This window comes from Rattus rattus, chromosome 6 (genome assembly GCF_011064425.1).
Source record: "Rattus rattus isolate New Zealand chromosome 6, Rrattus_CSIRO_v1, whole genome shotgun sequence".
Classification (NCBI taxonomy): Eukaryota; Metazoa; Chordata; class Mammalia; order Rodentia; family Muridae; genus Rattus; species Rattus rattus.
The window spans coordinates 41,633,095-41,646,852 of record NC_046159.1 but is presented as its reverse complement, the minus strand read 5'-3'; the positions used below and the strand labels follow the sequence as shown (position 1 = coordinate 41,646,852).

At 37.4% G+C, this 13,758-nt stretch overlaps 1 protein-coding gene across 1 annotated transcript in view; it reads right to left on the bottom strand.

Moving 5' to 3' along the window:
- Mgam2 (maltase-glucoamylase 2 (putative)) overlaps positions 1 to 13,758 on the bottom strand; it is a 101,218-nt gene that overhangs the window by 57,115 nt on the left and 30,345 nt on the right. The window contains exons 4-13 of the mRNA XM_032907215.1: positions 12,924 to 13,047; positions 12,706 to 12,815; positions 12,245 to 12,399; positions 11,291 to 11,462; positions 10,179 to 10,278; positions 8,567 to 8,679; positions 5,825 to 5,950; positions 3,679 to 3,810; positions 3,486 to 3,584; positions 569 to 682 (exon numbers count right to left, since the gene is read on the bottom strand). Coding sequence (XP_032763106.1) covers positions 569 to 682; positions 3,486 to 3,584; positions 3,679 to 3,810; positions 5,825 to 5,950; positions 8,567 to 8,679; positions 10,179 to 10,278; positions 11,291 to 11,462; positions 12,245 to 12,399; positions 12,706 to 12,815; positions 12,924 to 13,047 — 1,245 coding nt within the window. The remainder of the gene's footprint in view (positions 1 to 568; positions 683 to 3,485; positions 3,585 to 3,678; positions 3,811 to 5,824; positions 5,951 to 8,566; positions 8,680 to 10,178; positions 10,279 to 11,290; positions 11,463 to 12,244; positions 12,400 to 12,705; positions 12,816 to 12,923; positions 13,048 to 13,758) is intronic.

Sequence of the window (13,758 nt, the reverse complement as noted above, 5' to 3'; positions counted from 1 at the left end):
TGAATATATTTTAAGTTTTAAAAGTTTATTTAATTTACTAATTAAGAAAAATAATTTCAAGAGCTGACCTTTGCCTTGAAAACTATAAGATTTTATTGCTGATGTTGATGCTTGAATGTATCCTAAAAACAAAGGACGGGCTAATTTTTTTCTCCTTTTATTTTCTCTGTCTTATATTTCACAGGGGAACAATTATAGAACATAACTGAAGTTTTCCAAGAAACCTTCCCAGTTTTCCACAATAAAAACCACAAAGCCCCTATGATTATATCTTAATGAACCAATGCTATAAATACACCAATCACCACCTTTAATGAAGCTATATTTAAATTGAAATGGAGTTAATAAAGAAAAAGTGGAATTCTTTGAGAAAGCAAAGGACTTTGTCAAACAAAACAACCAGTTTGTGGCAAACATGGAGTAAGAACATGGGTTTTAGCCTAATTTTCCAGGTATATTCTTGGCATGGAGTAAAAGAATCATACTGTTATAGATCAGGGTCAACCTCTATATGAAATTTTGGCATGTTTACTTCCAAAGGGTATTTGCATCTGAAATGATAACTTACAATCCACACACCATCAAACTCCAGACGGTTGTAAAATTCAGTGACCTGCTGGGTCCACCATGGAAGAGAGGCTGGGTTGGTAAAGTCGGGAAAGACTGACTCTCCTGCATAACCCTGTAGAACAAAGAGAAAGGTGGTGGCAGTACATGCAATGGTTCAGTTGGTCATTGATTTGACACCACTAATTTTTTTTTACCAGAAACCTCATATTATTATTTAGAGTCAGATTTGTCATTCTGCCAGCAAACTCCAAATAATCAGTAAAATACATGCAAGGATCCAAATGAAGAAAAGAAGAAGAAAGGCCAATTGGTCAACTGAAGATCTACTATCCATGCCTTTCTATTTAAAAAGGTAAACTTTCAGTATGTCAGGCCAATTACAAGATTTGTGTGATAATATCTTCTCTATATGACTAGGAAGCTGACCTCATGAAATACAAACAATGTGGTTACCTAAGTAAGACTGGAGCACTGGCAACAACAATTGACATATGAGTATAGAGTAATTTCTCAAAGCCCCACTCCTAGATGAAGGGTTATGACAATTAATCAATGGTTGATGGGAAGGTAAGAATCAGACTTTCACCATGGTGACCCCTTTGATAGACCATCCAATCCCAAGAGGTCCTCTCTAAACACATATATATGGGGAAAAAAAACAAATCAATTCAGCAGGTTGTATTATAATTTTATATGAATACATTGGTAACAATAATAATTAAAGAGAAGGTCATGAATTTGAGGAGTAAGGAAGGACATGGGACGTGTTGGAGTTTGAAAGAGAAGGTAGAGAATAATGTAAATATAGTCACTTATTCACATGAAAATTCTCAAATAATAAATTTTTAAAAATTAAAATAAAATTCTGTAAAGTCCAAATGTTAAATAGTTCAAGAGGATGGCTAAGTATGTTTAATATATTGCTAATTTAAGATCATATAAGCCTGTTTTGAGCCCACTATAAAGAATATGTTGATTTTGGTGTGTAAGTAATATTTTGGAAATGCTTGAATAAAGTTACCCTTACTCCTATAAAAAGTTTTTAATATTATCTCTCTCTTTTCTTCTGCATCTGTAGAGTAGCTATATTCTCCACAAATTGCAAAAAGCTATATACATAGACAAATTATTAAAATTTTGATTTACAGGAATATAAACTTTAGTACAACAATCTTGATAAATTTCTCAATACATTTATAGATGGGGATTTGGAATGATGTCATACTCATACAATTTAATGATTATATTTATTAAGGTGCAAGGAATTCTTTTTCAAAATGTGTTCCTTGACATTTTCATTCCTGTAAAAGAAGCATTCTCATCACTTCTGATCCCTCTCCTCCCTCATCTCCTTCCCATCCCTATCAACCCCCTCTCTTCCTTACTAATCTATTTTCCATATGCATGTATAATTATTTTGTTTTGAGATCCAACAGCTTTAATGAGAACCACTATAAAAAGCAAACAATTCTCAAAACAGACGATATGTGCTTACAATTCCTGTTTTAAATATGTTGGGCTTTTGATTCTGTTTTAGTTGATGGGTACCAAGTAGTAACTAGAGGCAATTTTTACATCCTGGGGAATAAGTGGTTGTGAAACAGAATGCCCAACAGCATCATAAGCTGAGAGGAAGCCAACCTATTCTTACACAATGCATTTGCAACATCCTCCATCTTGCCTCTACTGCTATTACATCTGTCAGTGTCTGGTTTTTTTTTTAATTATATATGTTTTTATTTACATTTCAAATATTATCTCCTTTCCCAGTTTCCTGTCCATAAGCCCTTATCCCATCCCCCTCCCCCTTCTTCTATAAGGGTGTTCTCCCACCCACCCACCCGTTTCCTGCTTCCCCACCCTTACATTCCCCTACACTGGGGGATTTGAGCCTTGGCAGACCAAGGGCTTCTCCTCTCATTGGTGCCCTACAAGTCTGCCAGTGTCTTAGTACTAATGAATACCCTTATTCACTGGTCAATGGAATCAATCATCTCATCATTTATTTTAGTTATAAAAATACCATATTGTACTAAAATGGCTCACCCAGTGGGAATGAATTTTAGATAATAACATTTTTTATTTGACTATAGATAGCCATGATATTTACTAATACATGAAAATTAGTCTGTCTGGTGGTTTAGAGATTCATAGCCATAAAATAAGCAGTGAAAGAAGAGGCTTGGTTTGGAAGAAGAACTTTGCGTGGCTTCATAGAAAATAAAAGCAACAATAAAAAGTAATTAGAGTGAACGAAGTGAGCAAAGCTAAGCGAGATGAGTGAAGGGCAGGCTATTTACAAGCCCCAAAAGATAGTTTTACAAAGTAAACAATCCAAGAACTCTAAATACTGCAAAATGACATACATTTCAGAGATTAACTACAACTTTTATAAATTTCACATAAGTCAGTCATCTGGATTAACCTTATGTGTAATTGGAATAGAAGGTTAGCTACATGATTCATTTGAAAGTACCCAGTCTTACAAGTACCTCTGTCCTAAAAAGCAGTTCCTTGATATCCAGAGTCTAAAGCTGATACTATAGATTCAAGCCTGGCTATGAGTCTTGTATAAATTTAGAAGTATATTAACTGAACTAGACTCTAAATGCATCATGAACTTCTTACTACAGGACTAAAGTCGAATTTAACATCTCAGGGAAGAGAAACTGAGAGTAAGTCACTCTTAAAGTAATTTTCTACTAATAGTATGTTTCTGTTATCTGAAATATTAGTGAGTCTGGGGCTAGCTTTTTATATCCCTAAGAATTTTAATAACTCTACTGTCATATCTATTTGTTTAAAATAGAAAAACTACCAAAGTCATAAAAGTAGCAGTATTATGACTTGCCTATCATATAAAAAGTAAACCTTTACTCCAACTGTTATATAATCTGAAGTTTTTGAGAAATTACCTTCCCAATAGCAAAGCCTCTGGAGCTCATGATCCAGATTCTGTTCTTGCTTCCATTGAAGTAGACCTCGTCATTAGTATTACTGATGATGCCAGGATTCTAATAAATAAGAAGGGTATAAATATTGCTCTGTTAAGTGTCTTTTGCAACTTGAGAGCAAAAATAAGGCACCAAGATAAGTGTTTGAACATACCAGAATAATTACATATTTCTGTCCATTATCATGTAGGTCCTTTGCAAAATCCGAGAGCTGGGGGTAAGCCTGTTCATCAATAGTGAAATCTCTACTTCCATTCATGTAGTCTATGTCCGAGTATTGCACATCCTGAAAGACAGTTCTGGGCAGTGAGAACTTAGGAAATATTACTTTGTTAATTGAAGAGGTTACAACTCTGATTCCTACCCATTAAAAGAGAAGCCACAGAGCTCCATAATCTTGGGATTTTTGAAGCTTCTGTGGCTCCTAGAAATGAATAAGCTGTCTTCAAAAGATGCATCTACTCTCAGTCTGTAGCTGACAGAAGGATATCAGGAGATACCCTGAAGAACTTAGGATAGAAAGTATATCTTGTTTATCCTTGTAATTTAAGGACTTGGATGCTGGTCATATATCAGGTACTCATTAAGTGTATATTTCAATGAACATGTGAGGCAACTTATAACCACAAAACTTTAGATCTCAAACATCAAGTCAAAACATATGTTTATAAGAAGAGAAAAGGGTATTTTGCTCTATTAAGCCAAGGAATGACTAATAATGTTGAGTTACACAGAGATATAGAGATTTAACTAACTAAATTATCATATTGTATTGTTTGTTTGCACACCATGTTAGCACAGGATGCTGTTTTAATGAGACTGGACTATTAAGAAGTTAAATGCTATTTCCCAGTCACTTGAATAGAGAGGTAAAGGCTAACTGGGGCTTTGATGTAGGCACTTGAATCTGGATATTCTTTGTTTTCCAATATTCCTTTTACCTCATGATCATGTGAAAGTCTATCATGTTCTTCATGTGGCTTGAGGCTTGTCGCCCCATGTGGTATCATCTGCTCTGATCAAAAGCGGTTAAGTAGGTCCTAGGTGCCACACATTGTCACAGAGAGGGAGTTCTCAATCAGTAAAGAACTGCTTATTTGTTCCTGATCTGATAGTACCAGCAGACACATGGGAAGACAGACCAGAAAGACCACTACAAGTAGAGTCACAAGATTGATGCATATAAATTGGCCCTTCTGCTTAGTAGTGTGATCCTGTAAAAGGAACCTTACATTTTCTCATCCATAAGAGTGATAAATAAGAGTTAGCCAAGACTGTGAATGCCATTCTTGACTAATATAAGTACATAAAACTTTGGTTCAATTCTTTCTGGAATTGAGTGATTTCAGATTGTATACATGCAGAATGTAGAATCAAACACAAATATTTTCCCCTTCTTACAAAACAATATGGTGGAAATATTTCTCCTAGGAAAACTTGATGGCTGAATCTGCCATCCTGGGTTCTCTGAGATCAAACTAGTCATTTCCACCCATGTAGTCTCTGTCAAATGCTATATATATATATATATATATACATACATACATACATATATGTATATATATATACATACATACATACATATATGTATATATATATACATATATATACATACATACATACATATATGTATATATATATATATATCTGCACTAGTTCTGAATCATAGAGTTAGTCCTGAAGGAATTCTGACAACTTCACTGGCCATGTGATGAGTTTATTAGACATTTAGACACTTGGCGTTATCTTTTGATTTAAAGGAGAACTTTGAACACCATAAATACTTTGCAACCATGGAGATTCAGAGTTAATCTGGAAAGAGAGTTTTCAAGGTCACTGTGAAATTAACCTACTGCAAATCATTATTATTATCTTCAGTTCTTGCTTACCACATCACCATGTGTTGATTTCACTCATAAAATTACTGCTAAATTTGATGATGTCTGTGCTGAGAGATAGATGCCTCCTATGCCTTATGTAAAGCATTTCTCACCCAAAACTCCCCAAGGTAAAGTGTTAAATTCTTATTATTTAAAGATAGAAACCACAATATTAACTAACCCAACATTGCAGGGAGATATGAAGAGATAGGACTAAAATTCAAATCCTTTGGCTCTATGAACTCTGCCATTTACCTGGGCATATGAATAATTCAGTATGTGTGTAATAATAAGGGCTGTGTGTACTTCTATCAATCTATCATTTTACTTACTTTTGTTTTTTTTTATTAGAATGGAATGTAAAGTAAAAGGAAGAAATGAGATCAAATCTAAACCCTGATAAGAAAAGCCTCAGCTTACATATGGGATCTCAGCATCACGGGTTCGCTGTACAACCTGTCTCAGCCCATCAATGCCACCATAATCCCTGCGGCTGAGCTGAAAACCAAGGCTCCAATAAGAAGGCAAGAATGGTCGACCAACAACCTGGGAAGACAGATAAAATAGCATCTGAGCTCTTACAGCAAATGCTAATGTACATTGCAGCACCAAGTCCATTTGAATCACTTATTCCTTTTTGTTTCTATAAAGTCCTCAGGTCTAAAATTGCCTGAAACAAAAGGAAACTCCAAAGCCCAAGTCTGTCATCCCTTAAAATATCTATCGAAATGTATCCCAACAGCAGCAACAACGGTAAACAATAGGACTTTTCAGAGTATTTTGAGCTAATAATGTCATCCTGTGGCAGTAGATTGTAGTCCCTTTGTGGGGTTGAATATCAGACATCCTGTATATCAGATGTTTACATTATGATTCATAACAGGAGCAAAATACAATTATGAAGTAGCCATGAAATAATTTTATGGCCACCACAACATGAGGAATTATGTTAAAATATCACAGCATTAGGAAGATTGAGAATGACTGTCCTAGGGAAAGGAAATGTGCTAGAGATGTAGTTCAGTTGGTAGAGTGTTTGCCTAGCATCCAAGAGAATGTGGGTTGAACATTAAAAATAATTGGAGGAAAGGGGAAAACAGCCATTGTTCTGTCTGGCTGCAAAGTGGTATCTTAATTTTTTTTCTTGATGCTGTAATGAAATATCCCAATGAAAGCAACTTAAGGGGAAAAGTTTTTATCCTGTCTCATTACAGTCCATCGTGGCAGGGAAGTGAAGGTAGCAGAAGGTTGAAGCTGCTGGTCATGCTGCATCCACAGGTGAGAGAGACAGAGTGGGAAGCGTGGAAGAAGCAATGAATGCTTTCATTGCTCTCTCCATTTTATAACCTGCCCAAGAAATACCCTCATCTGTTCTCAAGATAGGTCTTAGGATATAATTAATGTAATCAAATAGTTCTCTATAGGCCCATTTCCTAGATAATTCGAGGTTGTCAAGTTGATCATTAACACTAATCAACTAACAGTTGGTATTTTGTTTGATTGTTTAGTAGTGGTGCTGAGAATAGAGACAAGAGTCTCATGTACGGCAGACACCCACTCTACCACTGGGCTGTAACTCTGGACTTGATAAGCAGTAATATTCATTCATTTAATAATATCTCAATATTTGCAGTGACACTGAGACTATGACGCAAAGCAAACAGTATTCCTGTATTCATGGACCTTGAATAAATACAGCTCATGGAGTTGCAGATGGTCGTGTTTGACAGTGGGGGAAGAGTAAGAACTGATGAGGCACGTGGATGATAGGTGGAGAAATGCTATGTGCTTGAAATATTAAAAAATTCCAAGTTCTTCAAGCCAACACTGTGAGAAGACTAGAATTCTGTCCCACACTTTTCTAAGAGTTCCTGTCCTCCTAATCAGAAGCTTTCTCCCATGCGACTTAATCCTATACAGTTTATTTGGACCTCATCTGCAGCCTTTAATACAGAATGCTTCTGGTTATCATCAACTAGGACTATATTTTGTTTTATTTTATTATAGATTTATAAGGATTTAGAAGCGTCTTTAATAACCTTATATGTCACCTTGAAGGTGTCACTTCACAATTCTTTGTGGATGATTCTTTGAAGTAAGATTAGGCTAAAAGTTGTCTAGTTTCCTTCTATCCTGCATTTTTAATAAAATAAAGGTAGGATTTATCTCATGTAATTCTTTCTCGCTCTTTTATTTATTTGCTGCTTAAATGAACTTTGCTGATTTGTGGCCTTGGGTCTTTGAAATGGTTGATTTTTAACCAGGGGCACACTAGGAAATGGAAAATTATTTTAAAAAGGCAGAGCCTTTTATCCTGTGCTAGCACCAGCACCTGTAGGGTCACGTGGCATTGTGGGGTACTTTGATCTTAGCAGTTCCAGGCTGCCCCAAGTACTTTCAGACCCAGGCGATTCACAAGCCATTCCAGGATGGCAAGTCCCCAGAGTTACTTTCAGCACCCGTGGGGCCATTTATCAGTTATCATTTATCATTTACATTTATCTCTGATTAGTATCTCTCCCAGCAGCTCTCTACTAGCTGTGAACTTTCTGGTTCCAGCTACCTGGTAAAAATCAAGACTCAACAAACTACAACCCAACAATCAGATTTATATGTTAAATTCTCAATGCAATAAATTCATACAAATTCATAACCAATTGATAAATATATAAACCACCCACCTAGATAAGATAAATTGATCTATTAAAAATCCTTAAGAAATATTCACAACAACCAGCATCTATGTAGAGATGCATGGTGAGGATCGTTTACATCTGCCTCCATGTTGTCGCTCCTCCTTTCTGCCTCTCCCTCTCCTTCTAAAAACTCTGTTCCTGCCTCCCTTCCTTCTCTTCCAATGACAGGCCTCATTTTATCTTGTGTCTGCCTTCACCTACATAATGACATCAACCTATAGACAATGGGCATGTGTGGGAAGCAGAATTAAACTTCTTTTTGCAATTCTCAAGGGTTGCTGGATAGTGTGTCCAGTGATGCAGAAAACATCCAGTTAATTCATTAAAGAAAAAATGATAAAATACTTGTAAGCTCAGCATTTGCATCCATCTTGTCCACTACTGCTTTAACTTTTGTCTCACTAACCCTAAACAATATATATGAGAAAATAGCAACAAACCCACAGTAAGGAGGGTAGAGCCATACCTCCAGGTACTCCTGAACGACTTGCTCTGGCGTGTTTCCCAAGAAGATGTAAAAGTCAAGAATTCCCCCAGTTGTGCGGTAAGTAATGGCAGGAGCAGGCTGAAGTGTGGCCTCTGGGAGGATTAGAAAGAACGATTAGAAGAATGGAGAAGTTAGAGAAAGAATGGAGGAGTTAGAGAATGAATAGAGGAGTTAGAGAAAGGGCTGAAGAAGCTGAAGGGGTTTGCAACCCATAAGAACAACAACAAATATCAATCAAGCAGGACCCCACTCCTCGCCACTGATCTCCCAGGGAGTAAACCACCAACAAAAGAACACATATGGAGGGACCCATGACACCAGCCACATATGTAGCAAAGGATAGCCTTTTTGGCCATCAATGGGAGGAGAAGCCCTTGGTCCTGCAAAGGCTTGATGCCCAATGTAGGAAAATGCCAGGACAGGGAGACAGAAGTGGGTGGGTGGGAGGGGGAGCACCCTCATAGAACTAGGAGGAGGGAGGATAGGATAGAGGGTTTCCAGAGGGGAAACCATGAAAGGGGATAACATTTAAAATGCAAATAAATAAAATCTCTAAAAAAAAAAAAAAAGAATGATTAGAGTCCTTTGAAATGGACCTCTCAGAAACATGAGTAGCTGAGTTGTTCCAAACATTTTCAAAGGAAAATGAATCATATGCATTTGTTTTATCTAAACTCTGTTAATTTGAAGAAGATACCCATCCAAAGTGGAATTTTACCTTGTTTCATGTTGCTTATGAGGAAAAAAGAGAAAATTTTATTATTTCTGGCTCCATTAAAATAAATTTCTATGATATATGAGTGGTTTAAAGCAACAGAAAAAATTGGGAAACTTATTAGATGAATTTGACTACAGTGAACATACACACACACATACACACACGGGGGAAGGGGGAAAGGAAGAGAAAAGAGGGAGAGAGGAGAAGGGGAGGGGAGAGGGAGAGAAGAGAGAGAGACAGAGACAAAGAAAGACAGCACAGGGAGAGAGACAGACAGACAATCAGACCGAGTTATATTTTTAAAATAAATAATGCTTCTTGGCACACCATTAATTAGAAGCTTCAGCAAGATGACTACAGAAAGGTGCTATGAGATAGTGTACCAACACGGCCTGCTGCCTACAGGCAGACAGTATGATGATGTAGGAGTCTACAGCCATTTTTGCCCACCAAGAAATCTTATTATCCACAATATAGTAGGAGAAACATTCCATCAGAGAAAGTCCCTGAAGTAGTTTCCTAAGTGTTTCTAAGCCTGAGCTGGTCTTCTGAACAGGTTCAATTGATGTCAGGTTCCAGTTTCAGTGGAAGCACTTCCAGGCAACCCATGCTGTTAAGTGAAGTCTCACAATAAAAGTAATTCTGGCTGTTCTCTCTTGGAAGCCTGCTGTTTTCGGAAGAGAAAACAGAGGGTGAGTGCATCTGGGGGAGAGGTGAGGTGAGGTGGGTGCTAGGAGGAGTGGAGGAGGGGACTATGTTTGGGATGTACTATCGGAGAAAAGAATCTATTTTCAGGAAGAAAGGAATTATAAAAAATAAAACATCATACCTAAACCTAGTCCTATCCAGAGAAGATAAAAAGATGCTTCCTACCCATGGCATTGCTGTTCATCAGAAATACTCCAAAAGAAGCTCCACTGGCATCTTCCAGGCACAAGAAGAATGTGTGTGCTCCATAAAGATTAATCATGCCCTGCCAACAACAAAGGAAATACAGAAGTAACAGGATTATATGCTAAAAGATTTATCCTGCAAATTGTGGGGGGATGCACCTTGAATTCCAGCACTTGAAAGTCAATGCCAAAATGATAGCTATTTTTAGGACAGCCAATGCTACGGAATGAGTTCCCTACTAGCTTGATTGACACAGGGCTCTGTCTCTCATTAGCAAACAAATGTGATTCACAGAACAAGAAAGTCATACATATACTGTTCAACATTTAATCGAGCGTTATACCAAAATGGCATTGTCATAATGAATGGAGAAACACAATATGGTAATACTATTCAGAAAGGAATACTGCAATAAGACAGCTCAAAATGTTACATGAAATGGAAGAAAAAGCCAATGCTACTGTCTTTGAAATGTTCTGATATAGACTACAAGAGAAGTAGAAGAGTAACTTTATATCTATACACTCCAATGAGAATGACCCCAGACTGATAGTCTTCTCTAAATATTAATTCTCTGAATTGGTAAAGTCAGAAAGCATCATTTAATACGACTTTTTCTTCTTGTGGCATTGATGTGGGATCCAGAACCTCACGTACACTAAGCAATGCAAACTTTCTACTACTGTCCTCAATTCTTTTGTGTTTTCATTTTGAGACAGGGTCTTACTAATTAGCCCAGACTGGCCTTGAACTTACTCTGTAGACCAGGGAAGCATTTACATTGCAATGCTTTTGTCCAGTCTCCTGAGTAACTGTGATTATTGGCATGTGCTAAGAGGACTGGCTGTTTTTCAAATAGTATTTTATTTATCTCATATAATCATTAAATTATATCTTCCAAGAAAATTGTTTTTAATTTTTATATGTCTAATTTGTAATCTATTATACTCAATAACAAATATTCATCAAAACAGATGCAGGTAAATTAAACAAAATAAGACATAGCTGTGTTTAGTCAGCTAGCTTTAGAAATGGAGGCTGAGCATCCCCGGCTTTGAACTATAAACATCAGTGGAGTAAGGAAACCTCACCTGCCTGGGAGTGGTGTCTCTGGTAAAGATGGGCCAGGTGTTCCAGCTCATGTTATGGAGGTATTGCTGATGCACGTGTTCCCCAAGTCCATACACATTAGAGCTGGGCAGTCGGAAAGAGAGCTGCAGGTACTGCTGGTCGAATTGGAGAGGCCCAATGCCAGTATCCAGCCTGGACAATGAGGAGAGAGTAACTGCCACAGAAACACTCTGACTCTTCAGGAAGTCATGCCTGCCTCCCAACATGCATTCAGAGTTGAGTGATCTCAAATTTTTGGTAACAATTTTTATGCTATTTCCAGAGTTGTTCCCATTGTATGTATCATCAATTCTTTGAATTTAGAGGAACACCATAGGATAGAATTCTATTATCAAAGTTTCATGACTGGGGGAAGAATAAAAGTGCCACTTTACATCTCTAGTGGATGCTAAGAATTATTAGCACAACTCCCTCTGGAAAAATGGCAAGGTATTCTGCCTTATAGCACACAGGTGATTAGAGACTTGCTAGTACCAGGATTTGAATGATGGTTTTACTGACATTTGTATTCTTGTTTTATACCATGCAATTTGTGATGTAGGCTCAAATTGGTGTTAGGTACTTAATGGTAACACTCTGAGGTAATGATACTTTGAAATGGTGAACAGTAAAGTTTGTGTTTGAGTATGAATGATAACTCAATACAACAAAATTCCTTAACCCATAACATATGAGAACCATAAGTATGTGTGCATATTTACTAAAAATGTATGAAGGAAACTTGCTAAGTGGGTTCACTATAATTTCATGCAGGGCTTTAGAGTCATAGCAGACTGCATTTGTTCATTAGGCATGGTAAGTAATTTTACATGTTTTTCTGAAGTTCAGCCCCATTTCCAAGTCACCCAGAGCACATCAGGATGTGTTAGATAGCTCTCTGTATCCAAAGATGGGCAGAGTATAGAGGCGCTTACAAGACTCTTCGGTTGCTCTTCCGTAGTACTCGGATGCTGAATGGCTTCTTGATGACTTCTATGTCATAGCTCAAACTGGAATTCTCAGCAGTCCCATTCACAAGGTTGATGTTTTCATAAGGGACTTCATATCGTATCTCATTGAAATCAGTGATCTGTAAGAAGAAAAGTAGAGAATACAGAACCATTCCTTGTGGATCTATGGATGGAAAATGTGGCTTTTGTATCAGTGGGCGATAAGAGTGCTTCCAAATCTTGGCCCTGTAGATTTTGATTCATGGGGTGAAATTACAAAATCACATGTGTCAAATGTCAAGTAAAGTAACCCTGACCATCTCCTCCAGAGATGTTTGCAGAAAGAAATGGAGGAGCTTTTTGCCCATGCACTGTGCTTTGCAAAGAGAAGGAGGTAGGGCACCACTACTTCCAGAATTGTATCCAGTGGTAACTCCCTCACTGACCTTAAAATGGAAACGACTGGATGTTTGGTATTCAGCTGTCAATAAGGCATCAACAATATCATTTCCAAAAAGAGATGGGGATGACAATTTCTTCAACTGGGCAGTTAACCCTAAAGTAAGGGAATGAGAACAAGAGAGAGTGTTAGCCTGCATTTCACAGCTACTATGGCTGGGCCACAAACAGTGGCTCCCTGAGACAACATTAGAGCAGAGCTCACCTGTGCTTGTATTTGTAGGGACACTGGTGACTTCATAACCCCAGTTCCTAGGGAAGAAGCATGCAGGGACTTTGGGATCTGCCACTGGCTTCCAGCAGCATTTACGCTGCCATCGACAGGCATCCTGTAACAATAGAAGAGAGCTGCAATTACATAAAGTGTTACTTGCCTACGAATTTACAAGGCATGTTATTCCAAGGAAACTAGAGATGGCTCATAATTAAGCTCACTCATGTCTTTACCCTCAACTTATTCCTACAGTTATCTAGCACAACACACATTCTGTACTTACCAGATAAGAAAGTGGTAGCACAGATAAATAAGACTTAGTTTATGTTTCTGTAAACTGACTGTTTAGTTGTAAACCAAGATAATCAAAGTAGTAATGATGGCATGATAGGTTGAAGGTCCCAGTAGAGTGTTCCCAGAGCAAGGGAAACACATATATCAACCATTTCTCCCTGACTAGTAATTTAGGTAAGAGCATTTCATAAAATTCAACACCCCTTCTTGTTAAAAGTCTTGGAAAAATCATGAATTCAAAGCCAATACTTAAACACAGTAAAAGCAATAATTAGGAAACCAGTAGCCAACATCAAACTAAATGGAGAGAAACTTGAAGCAATCCCACTAAAATCAGGGACTAGACAAGGCTCTCCACTATTTCAGTATCTATTCAATATAGTACTCAAAATCCTAGCCAGAGAAATTAGGCAGCAAAAGGAGATCAAAGGGATACAAATTGGAAAGGAAGACGTCAAAATAACACTATTTGCAGAGCACATGATAGTTTACTTAAGTGACCCCAAAAATTCCACCAGAGAACTAAATCTGA